The sequence below is a fragment of the Phaethon aethereus genome, assembly GCF_964289735.1.
Source record: "Phaethon aethereus genome assembly, chromosome: W".
Classification (NCBI taxonomy): domain Eukaryota; kingdom Metazoa; phylum Chordata; class Aves; order Phaethontiformes; family Phaethontidae; genus Phaethon; species Phaethon aethereus.
The window spans coordinates 40,935,242-40,957,146 of record NC_138581.1 but is presented as its reverse complement, the minus strand read 5'-3'; the positions used below and the strand labels follow the sequence as shown (position 1 = coordinate 40,957,146).

The following is a 21,905-nucleotide window of genomic DNA, read 5'->3' as shown; positions in this document are numbered from 1 at the left end:
ACAGTTATTCTTGTACATTACATATAGGGTTAAATGGCAGCATCATCATAAACATTAAGTGTATATGATTCATAGGAAAAAGAGGACTGATGTATGCTTGCTATGGAACCATAAGTTACATTCAAACTTTTAGCACTGAATGTTAATACAATGGGAAAATTTATTGCAAGTCATTTAACTCTTAAAAAGTCCTTCCATCCAATCTTGTGAATGTTCTGTGCATCTAGAAAACACCTTGTTTCTTGGGAACTTCAGTGTTTTTCTTTGAAAGCCTCTGAGTAAACACACCTTTTGATTAGGGTGTGTTACTCATATAATTTAAAAAACCCCATGAGGTATACATATGGACAAGTAGAGGCTTATCTGAGCAGGGGGTGTTCCCCAAGCAACTGACCCTGGACCTACTGATTGGAAGAGGTAGCAAGGGGCACAGCCTGCACCCAGTCATATGGGTGACTTAAGCAGGCAAAACCAATCAGCCCAGCTGATTGCAACCAGATGAGCATATATATTCCCAGTGGGCAGGTGTGTGGTGCATGGTGACTGCCTGGCAAAAAGCAGTGTCCTCTACTTCTCTTGAGCTTCTAGCACCTGGTAGAACCAATGCAGCCACACAGTTAGGGCTCCTGTTCAAGCATGTGACCACACAGTTTTCTGGCTGTGGGATGTGTGAAGGGATATTCCTGGAGGTGGAAAGTGATTGCAAGCAAGACTGTGGGAGGTGTGACCACATAGATGAACTGCTCTTCTTGGTGACTGAGCTGCAGGAGGAGGTGAGCAGACTGAGGAGTATTTGAGAGTCTGAGAGGGAGATTGATCAATGGAGCTGTACTCTGCCATCTATGATGCATAGAAGCCAACTTGGCGTGACCACTATGGAGGCAGGTCCTGGATCTGCTTTGTGCCAGGAGGAAGGCAGTGTCACAAGGGATAAGGAGAGATGGAAAAAGGGTTACAGCACAGAGCAGTAAGATGAACCCCTCCTTACCCTCTCAGCTACCTTTACAGAATAGGTATAACGCCCTGGCTTTAGTAGATGAAGCACATAATGACAAAGAGGAGGAACCTGCACAAGCAGTCTTGGCAAGATCAGAGACACCAGTTGCTTGTAACAAAGCCTGCATTAAGACCAGCGCTGAGATGAAACAACAGCGAGTTATGATTATTGGTGATTCCCTCCTGTGCAGAACGGAAGCTCCCTGGAGCCTGAATTAGGGTTGTCACCACAAGACGAGCCTAGTTCAACCTTCAGACTACTATCCATTCCTGTTCTTTCATGTGGGTACTAATGATATCGCAACAAAAAGACTGAGGTCAATGAAAAGAGACTTCAGAGCCCTGGGAAGAATGTGAAAAAATTCGTGAGCACAGGTAGTGTTTTCTTCAATCCTCTCAGTAATGGGGGGAGACTTTGGAAGAAATAGGAGAGCCCAGGATATCAATATCTGGCTCCAGGACTGGTGCCTGTGCCAAAACTTTGGGTTTTTAAACCATGGAAGAGCCTTCGAGAGACAAGGTATGGTGGGACCTGATGGGATCTACCTGTCCCAATGGGGGATTGAAAACAAAGGAGATGTTGTAGTGGGTGTCTACTACCGATCGCCCAGCCAGGATGTAAGCACTGATGAGTTATCCTATAGGCAATTAGGAGAAATCTCTGGATCAGTAGCCCTTGTCCTTATGGGAGATTTCAACTTCCCAGACATCAACTGGGAATATACTGCTGTGACGAGCAAGTCTGGGAAATTCTTGAAGTTTGTAGGAGAGAACTTCTTGTCACAAGTACTCAGTGACCAACTAGGAAAGATGCCCTCCTAGCCTTGATATTTGTGAATAGAGAAGGACTCATGGGGGATATGATGGTAGGTGGCTGTCTTGGCCCTAGTGATCATGAAATTTTAAAATGTTTAAAATTTTCAGTGTAATGAGGAAAAAGGTCAGCAGAGTTGCTACCCTGGGCTTCAGGAGAGCAAACTTTAAGCTATTCAGGGAGCTATTTAGCAGAGTACCCTGGGAATTTGCTTTTGAGGGCTTAGGAGTACACGAGTGCTGGTTGGTTTTTAAAGACAACCTTTTAAAAGCACAGGAGCAGGCAATCCCACTGTGTTGAAAGTCAAGCAAGCGAGGCAGAAGACCAGCTTGGCTGAAGAGGGAACTCGTCATGGAACTCGAGAGGAAACATAAATTGTACAATATCAGGAAGTGAGGTCAGGTGTCGCAGGAAGAGTACAGAGCTGTGGTTCGTTTATGCAGGGAGAAGACGTGAAAGGCCAAAGCTCAACTAGACTTGAAACTGGCCAGTGTTCTGTCAGATAACAAGAAGGGTTTTTTTAAGTATGTTAATAGCAAGGGGAGGTCTAAAGAAAACATTGGACTGATACTTGTTGGTCACGTGGCAAATAGGGATGAAGAAAAAGCGGAGGCATTCACTGTGTTTTTTGTCACAGTCTTTAATAATACTGATAGACCTTGGGCTGCCCAGTCCCTTGAGTTGGAGGACCACGCCTGCGGGAGCAATGACTTTCCATTTGTGGACACTGAAATTGTGGATGAAGGGAAGGTGGTGGATGCAGTTTTTCTGGTTTTTAGTAAGGCTTTTTGGTATTGTCCCTCACAGCATCCTTCTGGACAAGTTGTCCAACTGTGGGATGAGAGGGTTCATGGTGTGCTGGGTGAAGAACTGGCTGAAGGGTAGGGCTCAAAGGGTTGTAGTGAATGGTGCTACATCTGGCTGCCAACCAGTCATTAGCAGTGTCCCTCAGGGCTCAATTCTAGGGTCAGTTCTGTTCAATATATTTATCAACGATCTGGATGCAGGAGTTGAATGCACCATTAGCAAGTTTGCTGATGATACCAAACTGGGAGGTGCTCTTGACTCTCTTGAGGGACAAGAGGCCTTGCAGAAGGATCTAGATAGATTGGAGTATTGGGTAATCATCAGCGACATGAAATATAATGAGTCCAAATGCTGGATTCTGCACTTGGGACAGAGTTATGTCGGGTACAAGTTGGGAGAGGAGTGGCTGGAGAGCAGCCCTGCAGAAAGGGATCTGGGGGTGCTGGTTGACAGCAGGCTCAATATGAGCCAGCAGTGTGCCCTGGCAGCCAAGAGGGCAAACCGCATCCTGGGGTGCATCAAACATAGTATAACCAGCCAATCAAAAGAGCATGACTATTCCTCCGTATTCAGCATAGCTGCGGTCTCACCTTGAATACCGTGTGCAGTTCTGGGCCCCACAATTGAAGAAGGATGTGAAGGTCCTTGAATGTGTCCAGAGGAGGGAAACAAATCTCATGAAAGGGCTTGAAGGCATGTCCTTTGAGGAGTGGCTGAGGACTCTGGGTTTGTCTAGTTTGGAGAGAAGGAGGCTGAGGGGTGATCTCATTGCTCTCTACAGCTTCCTGATGAGAGGAAGTGGAGAGGGAGGTGCTGATCTCTTCTCCCTGGTATCCAGTGATGGGATGCGTGGGAATGGTTCAAAGCTGCACCAGGGGAGGTTCAGACTGGACATTAGGAAGCATTTCTTTATTGAGAGGGTGGTCAAACACTGGAACAGGCTTCCTAGAGAGGTGGTCAATGCCCTATGCCTGTCAGTGTTTAAGAGGCATTTGGACAACGTCCTTAATAACATGCTTTAACTTTTGGTCAGCCGTGAAGTGGTCAGGCAGTTGGACTAGATGATCGTTGTAGGTCCCTTCCAACTGAAATAGTCTACTCTAAATCTGCATGAAGAATCAAGCCAGGAAGGTAGAAGAAACTTTGCAGTGAAGTAGGGAGGGGGACTGATCAAAGAGACTTTCAGGACTACATCCAAATCGTTTGGTTTATTTGGAGTATAGGAGGCTCTTCTGTTCCTGTAGTTTCTTTAAGTAAGAATTAAAAATATATTATTGTAGCCTTTTCATGTGGCTTAATACTTGATCACTGTTCCTGTAGAACCAGTGTTAGAGGAGAAGAAAATGCTGAAGCTCGGCCCTTCAACAAGAATTTTTGTTTTATTAAACCTGGAAAAGCATGAGAGGAAAGCATGTCACTGTATTCTGAACCGCAACAAGGGCTGATGGTAGAGAACATCAAAGAACAAATCAGAGTAAAATAAAGAATGTTTATAAACGTTGTGCTGTTCTACTCTTGAGAGCAGCCCTGCATGAGAAGGACTTGGGGGTACTGCTGGATGAAAAACTGGACGTGAGCCGGCAATGTGCACTTGCAGCCCAGAAGGCCAACTGTATCCTGGGCCGCATCAAAAGAAGCGTGGCCAGCAGGTTGAGGGAGGTGATTCTGCCCCTCTGCTCTGCTCTGGTGAGACCCCACCTGGAGTCCTGCATCCAGCTCTGGAGCCCTCAGCACAGGAAAGACATGGACCTGTTGGAGCAGGTCCAGAGGAGGGCCGCAAAAATGATCAGAGGGATGGAACACCCCTGCTGTGAGGGCAGGCTGAGAGAGTTGGGGTTGTTCAGCCTGGAGAAGAGAAGGCTCCAGGGAGACCTTCTTGCAGCCTTTCAGTACTTACGGGGGCTTATAAGAAAGACGGGGACAGACTTTTTAGCAGGGCCTGTTGTGATAGGACAAGGGACAATGTTTTTAAACTAAAAGAGGGTAGATTTAGACTAAATATAAGGAAGAAATTTTTCCCAATGAGGCTGGTGAGACACTGGCACAGGTTGCCCAGAGAGGTGGTAGATGCCCCATCCCTGGAAACGTTCCAGGTCAGGTTGGCTGGGGCTCTGAGCAACCTGGTCTAGTTGAAGATGTCCCTGCTCACTGCAGGGGGGTTGGACTAGATGACCTTTAAAGGTCCCTTCCAACCCAAATCATTCTATGATCCCACCAGTGGGGAGTGAGTGAGCAGCTGTGTGGTGCTTGGTTGCCAGGTGGCGTTAAACCATGACAAATGTCTTTCTGCTTAGGCTTTAGGAAGATTTATGACTTCATTCTCTAAATGTTTATGCCTTGTATTACAATCTTGTATGGAATGTAAGGTAAGAAAGAGTATGTACAGTGTGGTTAAACATCAGATGTGTAGAGAAAGTAGTAACTTTTTAAAGGACATTTTATAAATAAGGATATCATGTGACTTAGAGGAACATAGAGGAATTTAGTAGATAAGGAAAAAATATAATTAATGCTTAATATAAAAATCCTTTTTGCTTGACTAAAATTTCCCCTTATTGTTAAACACTTGTTCAGCTATGGCACCAGTATCAACATATGGAGTGATGTTGTGACTGAGGCATTTTCAATTATGGTATTTAACATAGATTTGCTGTGAGTAAGGCTGTGAGAGCACAGTGCATCTACAGTGATTTTATTTGTAGTACAAGCTCACCTATGGTAAGAACAAGGAGGGGGGGAGAAGTGATGGTTCAGCAGCACCATCAGACTTTGCTCTTCCTAAATATTAGAAAGTAATGTTGTTTGGTAGTGAAAATTGTGTAGTCTGTCTATTCTTTTGGAAGTTGAGTCATTGAACAGCTTTATAATATTGGCTTATGCACTTTGTGCAGAATTAAAATGTTTCTTTTGATTAAATAATGAATTAATTTGACAGTGACTACATGCACATAGGTGTATATATAAAGAGGTCATATAAATAAAATAATGAGCTATGCTGCTTGAAAATAACCCCTCCTAAAAAAAAAAATCTTTTTCCAGATTTGTATTATGGTGGAGAAGCTTTCTCTGTAGAGCAGCCACAGTCCTTTACTTGTCCTTATTGTGGAAAGATGGGTTATACGGAAACATCTCTTCAAGAACATGTTGCTTCTGAACATGCAGAAACATCAACAGAGGTGGTAAGCTGCTTCAGTGTTGTTTTTCAATTACAATGAAAGTATAGGAAAATTTTCAGAGAAAGAGTTGTGTGGGGTTTGTTGTGGGGTTTTTTTTTTTTCCTTGAAGTATGCGTTCATTTAAATGCTGACTAGGAAGGTATGCACCATACGTAACACGTCATGCTGGTGTTCTCCCTCTTGACTCCTTGAGCTACTAACAGTTCTCAACTCGGCAGTCCTACATCTACCTACAACATCACCTTTACCTCTCTACAGACTTTCTCACAGTGCTTTCTCAGCAGTCTGAGTCAAGGTTATGCAGCTGAGTCCTTGGATCCTTGGTATGCAGGCCACTAAATCCGGGTGTTACAGAGAGAGTTAAACCCTTGTAAAAATAAATAGCTTTTAAATATATTGACCTTTTCTAAAGTGGCCCTTGCTGTTTCCCTTTACCCTACCACTTGATTTTCCTGATGATTTCAACAGTAGTAATTGGTGCAGAGCAACTATACATGGTATAATAGACTACTGGAACAACTGTTTTGTTTCTGTTTTTTGTCAGTAAGTGTTCTGATCTCCTCAAGTTTTTATATCTAGATGTTACTGTTGCTTGTGCCAGAAGGTCTGAAATTTTTATGAAATGTGAGGTGACTTCTTTGCTATGTAAACAATAAAATAATAAATAACTTGGATTTTGATACTATTAGAAATGGTTTGTTCTCAACCTTCATTACAACATTGAGAAACTACATGCTTGCACTGCTTAGTGTTCAGACTACTCTCTTTTCTAGAAAGTCTGTAGCCCCGTTTTTAGATTTCCCTTTATGGTGCTGTCGTGGTTTAGCCCCAGCCGGCAGCTAAGCACCACGCAGCCGCTCGCTCACTCTCCCTCCCACAGCGGGACGGGGGAGAGAATTAGGAAAAACCTCGTGGGTTGAGATAAACACGGTTTAATAGGACAGAAAGAAAGAAGGGAACAATAATGATAATACCAACAAAGGAATGTATAAGAACAAGTGATGCCCAATACAGAAATTGCTCACCACCCCGTGATCGACAGCCCGTCCCCGAGCAGCGATTTCCGCCCCCCCGGCCAACTCCAGTTTATGTACTGGGCATGACGTCGTATGGTAGGGAATATCTCTTTGGCCAGTCTGGGTCAGCTGTCCCGGCTGTGTCCCCTCCCAGCTCCCCGTGCACCCCCAGCCTGCTCGCTGGCAGGCCAGCACAAGAAGCTGGACTGTCCTTGACGGCTCAGCAACAACCCAAAACATCAGCACATTATCAACAGTTCCTCATCCCAAATCCAAAACACAGCCTCACACTAGCTTCTGTGAGGAAAACCAGCTCTATCCTGGCTGAAACCAGGACAGGTGCCAGGGGTATGTTTTGTATTTATTTTTAAAGCCCACTTCACTAATTCAACAGTTATGTGTGTTATCAATCCTAGGTTAAATTCTTGACCAAGAAGTTTGGGTATCTTTCCAGCAGCGGGGGATATATTCATGTTTGCGTGTGAATACTGTTTATGCCTGAGGAATGTATGATTATAGAAGGAATTTCAGGGAACTGTTGTCTAGTTATTTTTTCTGTAGATGCCTATAAAAATGTGCATCCTTGAGGAAAATTATTAAAATCTTAATAAGTTGTGGAGAAATGACTCGTGATTTTGGACTTGTTTGTTCTGACCTCTAAGCTCTCTTCACTTTTTGAGAAATTATGTAGGAGAAGGAGAATTTTTCTCCTTGGAGCCTGCTAAGGGCCTTATGTGAAGGAGTAGTAGAGGAGGTAAAATTGGTCAACCTGTTCTGAGACTCAAAGGTGTCCTGGTCTTTCCTAAGAACATCTGAACTATTGGCGTGTATTTCTTTTTTTTTAGAACTAAAACCTCAGTAGTTATTATTTCCCCATTAAATAGGGAGATCAAGGATAATGGTCAGCAATAAAGAGGAAGTACAGATGGATGTGGCTGGCATTATGATGATTGTTACTGTTGCTATTGGGTTTCAGTAGAGTGGAGTGATTAACAAATGAAACAAAGCATTGAGGTAGAAGGTTTTTAGGGTTGCAGCTCTGAAAACTGTAAGAAATGCCATCAGATATAATCTTTGAATCAAGTTTCAGAACGAAGACATCAGTTTTCTGCTACTCAGTCACACTTAGCACATTCATTCTGTACTTAGTAAGGCAGCAACTAGACTGAAGTGAAAGGACCAGGTGGGATGGGTCAACCTTGGCTGGCTGCCAGGTGCCCACCAAGCTGCGCTCTCTCACCTCCCTCCCCAGCAACAGGATGGGTAGAAAACATGGCAAAAAGCTCATGGGTCAAGATAAAGACAGGGACATTACTCAGCAATTACTGTCGTGGGCAAACCAGACTCGATGTCAGGAAATTAGTTTAACTTCTTGCCAATTAAACAGAGTAGGACAATGAGAAATAAAAACAAATCTAAAAACACCTCCCCCTCCATGCCTCCCATCTTCCCAGGCTCAACTTCACTCGCAACTCGTCTACCTCCTTTTCCCTCCCTGAGTGGCACGGGGGGACAGGGAATGAGGGTTACGGTCAGTTCATAAAGCTTTGTCTCTGCTGCTCCTTCCTCCTCACACTCTTCCCCTGCTCCAGCGTGGTGTCTCTCCCATGGGATACAGTCCTTCATGAACCGCTCCAACATAGGCTGCAGTTCTTCCCAGGAATAGACTGCTCCTCCATGGGTACCCCATGGGATCACAGTTCATAGAATCATAGAACGGTTTGGGTTGGAAGGGACCTTTAAAGGTAATCTAGCCCAACCCCCCTTGCAATGAGCAGGGACATCTTCAACTAGATCAGGTTGCTCAGAGCCTCGTCCAACCTGACCTGGAATGTTTCCAGGGATGGGGCATCTACCACCTCTCTGGGCAACCTGTGCCAGTGTTTCACCAGCCTCATTGGGAAAAATTTCTTCCTTATACCTAGTCTGAATCTGCCTTCTTTCAGTTTAAAGCCATTACCCCTTGTTCTATTGCAACAGGCCCTGCTAAAAAGGTCTGTCCCCATCTTTCTTATAAGCCCCCTTTAAGTACTGAAAGGCTGCAAGAAGGTCTCCCTGGAGCCTTCTCTAGGCTGAACAACCCCAACTCTTTCAGCCTTCCTTCACAGGAGAGGTGTTCCATCCCTCTGATAATTTTTGTGGCCTCCTCTGGACCTGCTCCAACAGGTCCATGTCTTTCCTCTGCTGAGGGCTCCAGAGCTGGATGCAGTACTCCAGGTGGGGTCTCCCCAGAGCGGAGTAGAGGGGCAGAATCACCTCCCTTGATCTTCTGGCCATGCTGCTTTGGATGCAGCCCAGGATACAGTTGGCCTTCTGGGCTGCTAGTGCACATTGCCAGCTCATATCCAGCTTTTCATCCACCAGTACCCCCAAGTCCTTCTTGGCAGGGCTGCTCTTGATCTATTCATCCCTCAGACTGTATTTATACTGGGGGTTGCCCCAACCCAGGTGCAGGACCCTGCACTTGGCCTTCTTGAACCTCATGAGGTTCGCACGGGCCCCATTCCTTGAGCTTGTCCAGGTCCCTCTGGATGGCATGCCCTCCCTCAGGTGTGTCAACCACACCACTCAGCTTGGTGTCATCTGCAAACTTGCTGAGGGTACGCTCAATCCCGCTATGTCATTGATGAAGATATTAAGCAGTACTGGTTCCAGTATGGACCCCTGAGGGACAGCCCTTGTCACCAGTCTCCATCTGGACATTGAGCTGTTGACCACTGCCCTCTGGGTGTGACCATCCAACTAATTCCTCATCTGCCCAACAATCTACTCATCAATTCCATATTTCTCCAATTTAGAGAGAAGGATGTTCTGGCAGTTCCTGCCAGAAAAATCTGTACTTGTGTGGGCTTTTCTCTATGGGCTGCAGCTTCTTTCAGGGCACATCCACCTTCTCTGGCATGGGGTCCTCTATGGGCTGCAGGTGGATATCTGCTCCACTGTGGTCTTCCATGGGCTGCAGGGGGACAGCCTGCCTCACTATGGTCTTCACCATGGGCTGCGGGGGAATCTCTGCTACAGTGCCTGGAGCACCTCCTCTTCCTCCTCCTCTTTCACTGACCTTGGTGTCTGCAGAGTTGTTTCTCTTGCATTTTGTCACTCCTCTCTCACAGCTGCTGCTGTGCGCTTTTCTACCCTTTCTTAAATATGTTGTTACAGAGGTGCTACCACCATCACTGATTAGCTCAGCTTTTGCCAGGGGCAGGTCTGTCTTGGAGCTGATTGGAACTGGCTCTGTTGGCCATGGGGGCAGCTTCTGGTGTCTTCTCAAGCCAAAAAGAGTCTTTAACATGTACAGCAAAAAAAGGGAGCATGGCACAGATCAGAGAAACTAATACCAACAACAGGTAAGTTAATGTTGTGGTGTGCAACAGTTAAACAGCTATAATTATATGTTCCCTCTAATATGCTCTGGTCAAATCTGTCATTGTTTCCAACCCTTTGAGCCCTATGTTGGGTGCCAAAAACGCTGGTTGTCGTTTAACCCTGGCTGGCAGCTAAGCACCACCCAGCTGTTTGCTCACTTCCCCCCCTGCCCCTAGTGGGATGGGGGGGGGAATAAAAAGGGCAAAAACTTGTGTGTTGAGATAAAGGCAGTTTAATAGTGAAAGCTGCCTATGCAAGTAAAGCAAAATAAGGAATGCATACACTCCTTCCCAGTGGCAGGCAGATGTTTAGCCATCTCCAGAAAAGCGGGGCTCCATCATGAGTAATGGTTACTTAGGAAGACAAACACCATAACTCTGAACATTCCCCCTTCTTTCTTCCTTGGGGTTTTTATTGCTGAGCATGATGGCATAATAAGAGAACAGATCTAGAACCTGTCAACTGTGATGTTTGGACCCTAACTGGCTTAAGGCTTTTTAATAATCTCCTGGATTTCATTCACAGTGATAGGGTGATATGTTAATTTCAAGGGATTGTAAGAGCGTGGCTGCCTTCTCCAGCCCAGGACTCCTTTCTGCTCAGCTGCTGAAGCCCAGCCTGGGGGCCTGGGGCCTCTGCCCAGGCTGAGGGATGCAGCTGCCACTTTCCCATTTGCAGGTTCAACCAGTAGTGAAGCTGAGCACGTGTTCCAGAGACCCATGCACACACACAGGACACTGACATGGCCCATCACACAGACAACCACAGACACAGTGCTGCCTTCAACAGCACCTACATATAGGATTTGCATAAAACATAAGTATAGGCAGCCAAGTCTCCTTCTTCCTCTTCAACTGGTAGATACCTACATGATACTCTCCAGATTCACAAGCACACACACATTCACTGTGATCCCTCAAGTACTGGTGTGGCCCCCTTTGTCTGTCCAGTACTCCTGCCTGGTTCCCAGGCACTCTTACCTGCTTCACAGGTTCCCTACTTGCCAGCTAGTCCAGCTCGATGCTCACTAGCAAGCACTCATGCACTCATCTTACAGGCACTCCACATTGGCAAATCCCTCTGGGCATACTAGCACAGACCCTTGTCTGCTTCATACTCCTGCCTAGACTTGAGCCTCCTCCCTACTCATTAGCTAGTCCAGCTTGAAGTTTTCTAGCCAATACACACATACACCAGGTTTGGGGAAGATGCAGACACACACACCCCCACACCCACCCTTTTCACCCAGCAGCGGGCACCAGGCGCCACATGGGCTGTGACTGGTGGTCCTGCTCCAACCACCAGTGCTGGGCCCCTCACTCATGCTGGACAAACATACTGACCAGCTCTGTTTTACATGCAACCAACCTACTTTATACCCCTTTCTGTCTACCCTCCCCTTTGTTCCTCCCTGCTCTCCTTTCCCTCTGCATGTGTCTCTGTCAATTTGTATGGTTCTATTGATTCCCTCGCCCCTTCCAGTCTGGTGTCCAGGTTCTCCCTCCTAGTTTACAGTCTTATCAGTTGATCTCTCTGGAAGAGTAAAGACCTAACATACGGTGTGGAAGTTTCTCCTTTCTGGCTTATTAACCTGTGATCTGTCAAACTAAGGCTGGCCTGCAAAACTGTTGCAAAGGACTTTTAAGGCACACTTCTCTCAGGTGGATGCAAAGTCATTGGCAGGAAAAATAAAAATAATGAATGAAGGTTGCTATGGCAGTAAGTGTCCCTAGACTTTTTTTAAATGTGTGTTTAGGATTAAGGAAAAAACAAAACTATAATACCATCTCCCAAAATACTTGGTAAGATGTTGTGATTTAACCCCAGCCAGAAACTAAGCACTATGCAACCGCTTCCTCACTCCCCCATGGTGGGATGGGGGAGAGAATCAGAAGAGTAAAAGTTAGAAAACTCACGATTTCAGATAAAGACAGTTTAATAGGTAAAGCAAAAGCTGTGCACACAAGCAAAGCAAAACAAGGAATTCATTCACTACTCCCCATGGGCAGGCAGGTGTTCAGCCATGTCCAGGGAAGCAGGGCTCCATCACGTGTAATGGTTTCTTGGGAAGACAGATGCCTTTAACTCTGAACATTCCCCCCTTCCTTCTTCCTCTCCGCTTTATATACTGAGCATGATGTTTTAGGGTATGGAATGTCTCTTTGGCTAGCCTGGGTTGGCTGTCCTGGCCCAACATCCCATGCACCCCCAGCCTTCTTGCTAGCAGGCTAGCATGAGAATCACAGAATCACTAGGTTGGAAAGGACCTTCAAGATCATCAAGTCCAACCATTAGTCCAGCGCCACCATGTCCCCTAAACCATGTCCTGAAGTGCCACATCCACACGTTTTTTTGAACACTTCCAGAGATGGTGACTCCACCACCTCCCTGGCCAGCCTGTTCCAATGCCTGACCACCCTCTCGGTGAAGAAATTTTTCCTAATATCCAATCTAAACCTCCCCTGGCGCAACTTGAGGCCATTTCCTCTCGTCCTATCGCTAGTTACTTGGGAGAAGAGGCCAACACCCTCGTCGCCACAACCCCCTTTCAGGTAGTTGTAGAGAGCGATAAGGTCTCCCCTCAGCCTCCTCTTCTCCAGACTGAACAAGTCCAGTTCCCTCAGCCGCTCCTCATAAGACTTGTTCTCCAGACCCCTCACCAGCTTCGTTGCCCTTCTCTCGACATGCTCAAGCACTTCAGCATCCTTCTTGTAGTGTGGGGCCCAAAACTGAACACAGGATTCAAGGTGCGGCCTCACCAGTGCCGAGTACAGGGGCACGATCACTTCCCTACTCCTGCTGGCCACACTATTGCTGATACAGGCCAGGATGCTGTTGGCCTTCCTGGCCACCTGGGCACACTGCTGGCTCATATTCAGCCAGCTGTCAACCAGCACCCCTGGGTCCCTTTCCGCCGGGCAGCTCTCCAGCCACTCTTCCCCAAGCCTGTAGCGTTGCATGGGGTTGTTGTGGCCAAAGTGCAAGACCCGGCACTTGGCCTTGTTGAACCTCATACAGTTGACCTCTGCCCATCGATCCAGCCTGTCCAGATCCCTCTGCAGAGCCCTCCTACCCTCCAGCAGATCAACACTCCCACCCAACTTGGTGTCATCTGCAAACTTACTGAGGGAGCACTCGATCCCCTCATCCAGATCATCAATAAAGATATTGAACAAGACCGGTCCCAGAACTGAGCCCTGGGGAACACGGCTTGTGACTGGCCGCCAGCCGGATTTAATGCCATTCACCACAACTCTGGGCTCGGCCATCCAGCCAGTTCTTTACCCAGCGAAGAGTGAACCCGTCTAAGCTACGAGCCGCCAGTTTCTCCAGGAGCATGCTATGGGAGACGGTGTCAAAGGCTTTACTAAAGTCCAGGTAGACAACATGCACAGCCTTTCCCTCATCCACTAGGCGGGTCACCTGGTCATAGAAGGAGATCAGGTTGGTCAAGCAGGACCTGCCTTTCATGAACCCGTGCTGGCTGGGCCTGATCCCTTGGCTGTCCTGCACATGCCCTGTGAGCACTCTCAAGACCAACTGCTCCATAATCTTCCCCGGTACAGAGGTCAGGCTGACAGGCCTGTAGTTCCCAGGATCCTCCTTCCGGCCTTTCTTGTAGACGGGCATCGCATTGGCAAGCCTCCAGTCTTCTGGGACCTCCCCTGTTAACCAGGACTGCTGATAAATGATGGAGAGTGGCTTGGCAAGCTCCTCCGCCAGCTCTCTCAGTACTCTCGTGTGGATCCCATCAGGCCCCATAGACTTGTGGGTGTCCAGGTGGTTTAAGATGTCCTTAACTGCTTCCTCCTGGATTATGGGGGGGTTATTGTGGACTGGAGCTGGACTGTCCTTGACTGCTCAGCAACAACTGAAAACATCAGCACGTTATCAACAATTTCTCATCCCAAATCCAAAACATGGCCTCATGCTAGCTTCTGTGAAGAAAACCAACTCTATCTTGGCTGAAACCATGACGTAGGAATAGAGTTTCTCTTTGCCAAATCTCTACTTCCATGTTACCTCAGTGGGTGGTCTCAGTGGTGATACTTTAATGAGTATTCACATCTGGTTTCATTCTCTTTCCCACATTTCTCTGGTGAGATGAGTGAGAAGTTGCTTGGGGATTCAAAGAGCAGTAAGTGAACTTCATAATGTCATATGCAGGTACATACAAGCAGTAATCCTGTGTAACCAGACCTACTGTCTGTGCTGGAACTGACATATAAAGACAAGTTTGAAAGCTGAAACAGTTCAGATAGGATTTGAAAATTTTACTTTTTGGTTTCCATGGTATTATTAAAAGCATAATTACAAAGAAAAGTGGGTCTTAAAAAGATACTGAAGTTAACAGTTGCATTTGAACACATTTACTGTTTTAAACCCATGGCTGTTTAGATACAGGATTAGAATGTGATATTTAAAGTATAAGAATCCATGTCACGTGATCAACTCTGAATTATGTGTTTTGTGATTTGTGTAAAGTTAATTGTGTTTTTTTTTTTCTCACTTTGTTGTTTCAGATCTGTCCAATATGTGCAGCATTACCTGGAGGGGATCCTAATCATGTCACAGATGACTTTGCAGCTCATCTTACACTGGAACACAGAGCTCCTAGAGATTTAATATCCTTTTTTAAGTTGAGGGAAAAGGGATAGACTGTCCCTTACGATACCTGTAACTACTTATTCTGACTTCTGTAGTCAGGTGGCTATATCAGTTTTGCTTATTTTTTACAATTGGTGTTTAGTTGTAGGGGATCTGTATGTCTGATTTTTTTATATGTATATATATTTATATCTGTCAGACTGTGAATGGGCATTAGGTGTAGCTTGATAATGTGGGTGTGTGTGTTTGTTTTATTCCTGATAGCAAAACCTTTTAAAGGTGTTTTTGACACCCATCTGCTTCTTTCTGTACTGCAGTTTTTACCCTTCTTGGTCAGTTCTGATGCCATTTTGTGTATGGGAAAACAGCAATCCAGATGCAATAGTGTATTATAGATAATTACAAGACTGAAAGCAGTAAATTTCACCAAAAGCAAACGTGTTAGAGAATGCCTTAAACTTTGAAATTGAGTGCTTTTAAGTTTTTGATTAGTTTTATCATTGTATTTCAATAGGGTAGTTTCAGCCTGTTAAAAAAAAGTCAATAAATAAGATATAACTAGAAGAGCTATCAGGAGACTTCCTAGGGATTAGGGCTGTCTTTCAGTTATCTGCAGACTGTAGTGATATAACTACTCTCAATGACTGAAGAGCTCAAACTGTCAGTTTCTTTGCACTTCAAGTACAATTTTCTTTTGTGTTACTTGGTCTTAGGAATAGCAATGTGGCTTGTTTTTTGCTGTACAAATACCTGCAACATAATTTCAGAAGGTACTCTTGTTTCATGGAAGTACAGGCTATCATGAAAAACTCTCAAGTGATCTTGATAAATTATTTATCTTTCTGTATCTCATTTAAAAAAATACACTTCTAGTGTAATTTGATAGTGCATTTTTTGTTCAGGGCTTCTTAAAAGAAAAAAAAAGGCCTAACAACTCAAGTTCACTATATCTACTGCTAGCAACATTAGAGGAAATGGTTTCACTTTGGTTGTGATCTGTATTTACATTTAAATTTGTTAACATTTAAATTGTCAGTCCCAATTAGACAGTGGAATTAACTTCCTATTGAAGTGGATGAGGTGTTGGATTAGAATTCACGCTTTTGGAGTTTTTCCTCCCCCTCCCACATCAGTGACATCAGATAACTTTTAATTGGGAAATGTGTGTTTATTACTAGCTACATAAGAGCTAGAGAAATCAGAATAATCTTTTCAGTTACTGAGTAAGGCCACGGTGTCAGTCATCACAAAACTGATGGGGGGGAGCTTTATAAATTGGACCATGTTATAAGTATAGAAAATGCATGTGGAAGTTTCTGTACAGCATTGCTTTAGCAGTCAGTGTTGCCAAGTCCACAAAACTTGATAGAGAAAATTTTTGTAGACTAGCTGTTCCATGTTGGGTACTATTTCATGTCTTCTGACAGTTAAGACTAAAAGGAAGAAAAAGGTGGAGAGATTTCCCCCCACCCAGCTGCTAGAAGTTTAGGAAAGGATATTGTCTTCTGTGTAGCAGTTAGAAGGGTTTTTTTAAGCTGTTTTAAATGGCCACACATATTTCTTGTCAAGAATCCTGTGCAGCTACTGTAAGATATCACCTTTATCTCTGGAGACTCTGGACAGCTCTTTAAATTCCAGTTTCTTTCTTAAACAATTTTCAACTGTTTTACTGTTTTAAACATGACTTTAGTCTTGACCATGTAAATGGTTCTAGCTTGGTTGTTTTCAGTATATGTTTTCAATGAGTTAAGAGTTCCAAATGCTTTTTTAACCCCAGCATAGTTGGGTGAGACATCAATATAATCTTAACTACTGTTTAATGTTGTTTATCTTAAAAACACTTCGAAAGGTGCAGTTAGCAAGCTACTAAGATCTTTTTCTAAATGATACCAAGGCTGGAATTTTTCAAAGGATTTATATTAAGGATGTTCTAGTTATCTTATTTCCCAAGTTTACTTTAAAAAAATCCCAGAATGAGGGCATTTTTCTGTCAGATGTAGCTATGGAAAGCTTCCCAAACTGCATGAGAGCAGTAGTCAATCAGTAAAATATTAGTGGCAATGTTCTGTCACTACCAGTATCCAGTATCAACAGATTCAAAGGAGGAACAAACCAAGCTTATATTTCAAGTCATAGCTTTTATAGACATCTCCTAAGAAATGTGGGAAATAAAGAAAGTGAAAGGACTTGTTTTCATAATTGGAGCAAATGGAATTTGTGTGGAGAAAGAGGGGGAAGATGAAGCAAAGGGGTATGAGAGAAGTGCTGAATCATCTGTTGACCTGCAATTCCTTGAAGACTGGAGTGGGTGAAATTCCTTGGATAAAAGTATAAAATGCAATAATTACTGTGTGCTCTTGGTAAGAATAGCAATAAAACTTTGTAGATTTTTTTCAGTATTCAAATACCCTTCTTTCCTAATTTTGATGTTAAAATCCTTAGGTCTATTGAATAATTTGTTCTGCTGGAATATGCATCATCAGTTTAAATTACCTAGTAGAAAACTTTGATCCAGAAGGCAGGAAATCCATCCTGACATTTTTTAGACATGATAAAAAGTCTGGGAAAGATTAATTTGGTGCAAGCAGCCCTGGGTGCCTTGGGTTCAGATCTATAGGTCTGACTGGCACCATAGCTATGATTGCATTGCACTTATAAAGTTGGATCATTGTTTTATGAATGAGGAATAGTGTGTTGCCTGACTATTCCACCTAGTAAATGTTCTTGCTGTTTAATATTTGATAGCAAAAGACTTTTCTTAACTGCTTGGTTACGATGAATCTAGTGGTGTTCGGCACGTACGTAGAATGTTTCACCCAGGCCGGGGTTTGGGAGGCCCTCGTGCACGTAGATCAAACATGCACTTTACTAGCAGTTCCACTGGTGGGCTTTCATCTTCTCAGAGTTCATATTCTCCAAGCAATAGAGAAACCATGGATCCTATAGCTGGTAAGAGCTGTAACCACTGATTGTAGCTCAGAGTCCTTAAATAGACTTTGAAACAAAATCCAAGACGATAATAGTTGCCTTGTTTTTCTGTGTTTTGAAAAAAAATTTATGCTTCCCAGTCTCATAATTGATGGGTGTTTACTGATGAAAAGTATCCTTAATTGGATTGTCTACAGGGATTGAACCTAGAACTTCTGAAATTAAAAACACTGCCCCTTTAGCTTGTGCTTTTAAATTTAGAGACTTCTAGACTCATTCCCATGACTGTCCTGTCCACAGGTGGTATCAAAGAATGGTTGAGGTTGGAAGGGATCTTTCAAGGTCATCTAGTCCAACACACAGACACGTGCGTACACACATACCCCCAAAGCAGGGCCACCTAGAGCAGGTTGCCCAGGACCACATCCAGTCAGGTTTTGAATATCTCCATGGATGGTCTCCACAGCCTCTCTGGGCAAACTGTTAAAATGTTTGACTCACATTAAAAGTGTTTTCTTGTGTTCAGATGGATTTAATTTGTTTTAATTTGTGCCCATTGCCTCTTGCCCTGTCAGTGGGCAGTACAGAGAAGAGTCTGGCTCCCTTTCCTTCATTCCCTCCCATCAGGTGTTTATATACACTGATAAGATTCCTCCCCCTTGAGCCTTCTCTATTCCAGGATGAAGAATCCCAAGTCTCTTAGCCTCTCCTCATATGATATGTATGTATTTTTAAATGTAATTGTTTCTAACCACCATTACTTCAGTGCATCTAGCTTTAATTTGCCATGTGCACAGAGGTGTTAGAGATAAATCTTAGGTTTTTTTAGCACAAACCAAGTGCTGTACTTGAGTTCATCACAGAATCATTAAGGTTGGAAAGGACCTTCAAGATCATCAAGTCCAACCGTTAACCCAACACCACCATGCCCACTAAACCATGTCCTGAAGTGCCACGTCCACACGTTTTTTGAACACTTCCAGTGATGGTGACTCCACCACCTCCCTGGGCAGCCTGTTCCAATGTTTGACCACACTCTCGGTGAAGAAATTTTTCCTAATCTCCCATCTAAACCTCCCCTGGCGCAACTTGAGGCCATTTCCTCTCATCCTATCACTAGTTACTTGGGAGAAGAGACCAACACCCTCTTCGCCACAACCCCCTTTCAGGTAGTTGTAGAGAGCGATAAGGTCTCCCCTCAGCCTCCTCTTCTCCAGACTGAAAATCTGGAGTTGGTTCAATTGGAATACTATTGATAGACATTTAAAATGTGCTCAGTTTACTTTCAGATTACAGTTTGAATGACAGGATTGTTGATTTTTTAGGAGGTCTTTTAAAATTCTTAAATAACTGTATTTTAATAAGCATTTTATATAGAGCTGAGCAACAGCTCCGCCTTAAGGCTGTGCAAGGGGAAGGTAAGCCTGAACTCAACCTTGAGCTGACTAACACAAGAAACTCACAAGATGAAGGAGACTGGACCCTTGTCTCTGCTTGGGGCACCTTCATCTGTATGTACTAATTGGAGAAGTCAAGATTGGTTGATTAAGGAACTAGTGGATGGGACCCCTTGGGAAACTGCCCTCAGGGACAAAGGAGCTGAACAGGGCTGGCAGCTCTTTCAGGACATTTTTCTTAGAGTTCAAGTGCTCTCAATTCCCATGTATAGGAGATCAGGCAAGGAAGGCAGGAGACCGGCATGGCTGAGTAAGGACCTCCTGGTCAAACTAAAGTGTAAGAAGGAAATGCACAGGGAGTGGAACCAGGGACATGTATCTTGGGAAGAATATAGGGACGCTACCTGGATGTGTAGAAATGGGACCAGGAAGGCTAAGGCACAGTTGGAGCTGAATTTGGCAAGGGGTGTGAAGAATAATACAAGCTTAGTATAATACAGGTACGTTGGCCAGAAAAAGAAGATTAAAGACAATGTACCCACCCCCAATAAGTAAGACATAGGAACTAGTGACAACCAACATGGAGAAGGCTGAGGTGTTCAACAATTTTTTGCCTCAGTTTTCAACCGTAATCTCTCTTCCCACATCTCTCAAGCCCCTGAACCTCATGGCAGGGACAGGGGGAGCAAAGTCCCTCCCACTGTAAGAGAAGATAATGTTCGAGACCACCTGAGGAACCTGAACATGCACAAGTCTATGGGACCCGATGAGATGCATGCCAGGGTCCTGAGGGAATAGGCTGATGTAGTTGCCAAGCCACTCTCCATCATATTTGAAAAGTCCTGGCAGTCAGGTGAAGTCCCTGGTGACTGGAAAAAGGGAAACATCACGCCCATTTTTACAAAGGGTAAAAAGGAGGACCGTGAGAACTACCGACCTGTCAGCTTCACTTCTGTGCCCAGTAAGATCATGGAACAGATTGTCCTAGAAGCTATGTCAAAGCATATGGGAGACAGGGAGGTGATTCGAGACAGCCAACATCAGTGGACAAGGGAAGAGCTACAGATGTCATCTGCCTGGACTTCTGGAAGACCTTTGATACAGTCCCCTACAATATCCTTCTCTCTAAATTAGAGAGATATGGGTTTGATGGATGGACTGTTTGATCAATAAGGAATTGGCTGGGTGTCTGTGTCCAAAGAGTTATAGTCAATGGCTTAATGTCCAAGTGGAAACCAGTAACGAGTGGTATCCCTCAGGGATCCGTACTGGGACCAGTACTGTTTAATATCTTCATCAGTGACATAGTGGGATCGGGTGCATCTTCAGCAAATTTGCAGATGACACCAAGCTGAGTGGAGAAGTTGTTTTGCTAGAGGGAAGGGATGCCATCCAGAGGGACCTTCAAAGGCTTGAGGAGTGGGCCCATGCGAACCTCATGAAGTTCAACAAGGCCAAGTGCAAGGTCCTGCATCCAGTGTGTGTCCAGCTCTGGGGTCACCAGTACAAGAAAAACATGGACCTGTTAGAGCAGGTCCAGAGGAGGGCCACAAAAATGATCAGAGAGTGGAACACCTCCCCTATGAAGAAAGGCTGAGAGAGTTGAGGTTGTTCAGCCTGGAGAAGAGATGGCTCCAGGGAGACCTTATTCTGTCCTTTCAATATATAAAGGGGGCTTATAAGAAAGACAGCGAGACTTTTTGTCAGGGCCTGTAGTGACAAGACAAGGGGCAGCAGTTTTAAACTGAAAGAGGGTAAATTTAGATTGGACATAAGGAAGAAATTTTTTTACGATGAGGGTGGTGAGACACTGAAACAGGTTGCCCCTAGAAGTTGTGGATGCCTCGTCATTAGAAGTGTTCAGGGTCACGTTGGATGGGGCTTTGGGCAACCTGATCTCGTGGAAGATATTCCTGCCTATTGGCAGGGGGATTGGAACTAGATGATCTTTAAAGGTCCCTTCCAACCCAAACAATTCTTTGATTTGTGTGTCATATTTTGGTCAGGTTTAGGAGAATTTTCAAGGGGAAGATGTCTCATTTTTAACTTCCAACAATCACACAGGTATGTTTTTAGGATTTACAGAATTGATCTGTAAGTATTTTTTCAACTTTGTGATCTATAAAGAGGTAAAAATAAAAATTACCAAGAAGTTGATTTTTAAAAGCGCTATAATTTGTCCTAACGTAAAATATTAAGACATCAATCTTACACTCATATAGTGAAAGATGGTGTCAGGGAAACTTCAGAACTTTCTGCACTTACCTAAGTTCCTGATATTATCTGCCTTTGCTTCAGATCCTGGAAGAGCATGAATGTTTAAACTGGAGCTTCTTATTGTTAGGCTATGATTCCTTGAGAGGCAGTGAACCCATTTAAGAGTGCATTGCTTTTGGAAGTGGAAGCTGCAACTCCATCCCTTTCCCCTCCCACCTCCACCCCCCTTTCCATAGGCATAGTTCCTTTGCCTCTGTTGTGCTGGCTGCTCTTCAAGCCCTCTGTGAGCTGATTTAACTCATTGAAATGGCAGAAAAATAATAGAAAAAATTAATTCTGCAGGTTGTCTATTTCTAACCCCTTTCTCAAAGGAGGTCTATTTAGATCAGGTTGATCAGGTTGCTCAAGGCCTCATTCAGTTGAGTTTTGAACGCCTCCAAGGACAGAGATCCTACAACCTCTCTGGGCAACCTGTTCTAGTATTTAAAAACCTTAATATTTTAAAAGGGGGGAATGGGGAGGGATATAAAAAATAAAACCCTTTGGATGTAATTGGAATTTCCCATGTTCCCTTGTCTGA

At 44.4% G+C, this 21,905-nt stretch overlaps 1 protein-coding gene across 1 annotated transcript in view; it reads left to right on the top strand.

Annotated features, from left to right (window-relative positions):
* The window catches only part of LOC309415222 (E3 ubiquitin-protein ligase KCMF1-like), a gene marked incomplete at both ends in the record, with an annotated part of 61,239 nt that overhangs the window by 35,476 nt on the left and 3,858 nt on the right, over positions 1–21,905 (top strand). The window contains 3 exons of the mRNA XM_082012673.1: positions 5,657–5,796; positions 14,699–14,789; positions 17,547–17,732. Of these exons, the coding sequence (XP_081868799.1) occupies positions 5,657–5,796; positions 14,699–14,789; positions 17,547–17,732 (417 nt within the window). The remainder of the gene's footprint in view (positions 1–5,656; positions 5,797–14,698; positions 14,790–17,546; positions 17,733–21,905) is intronic.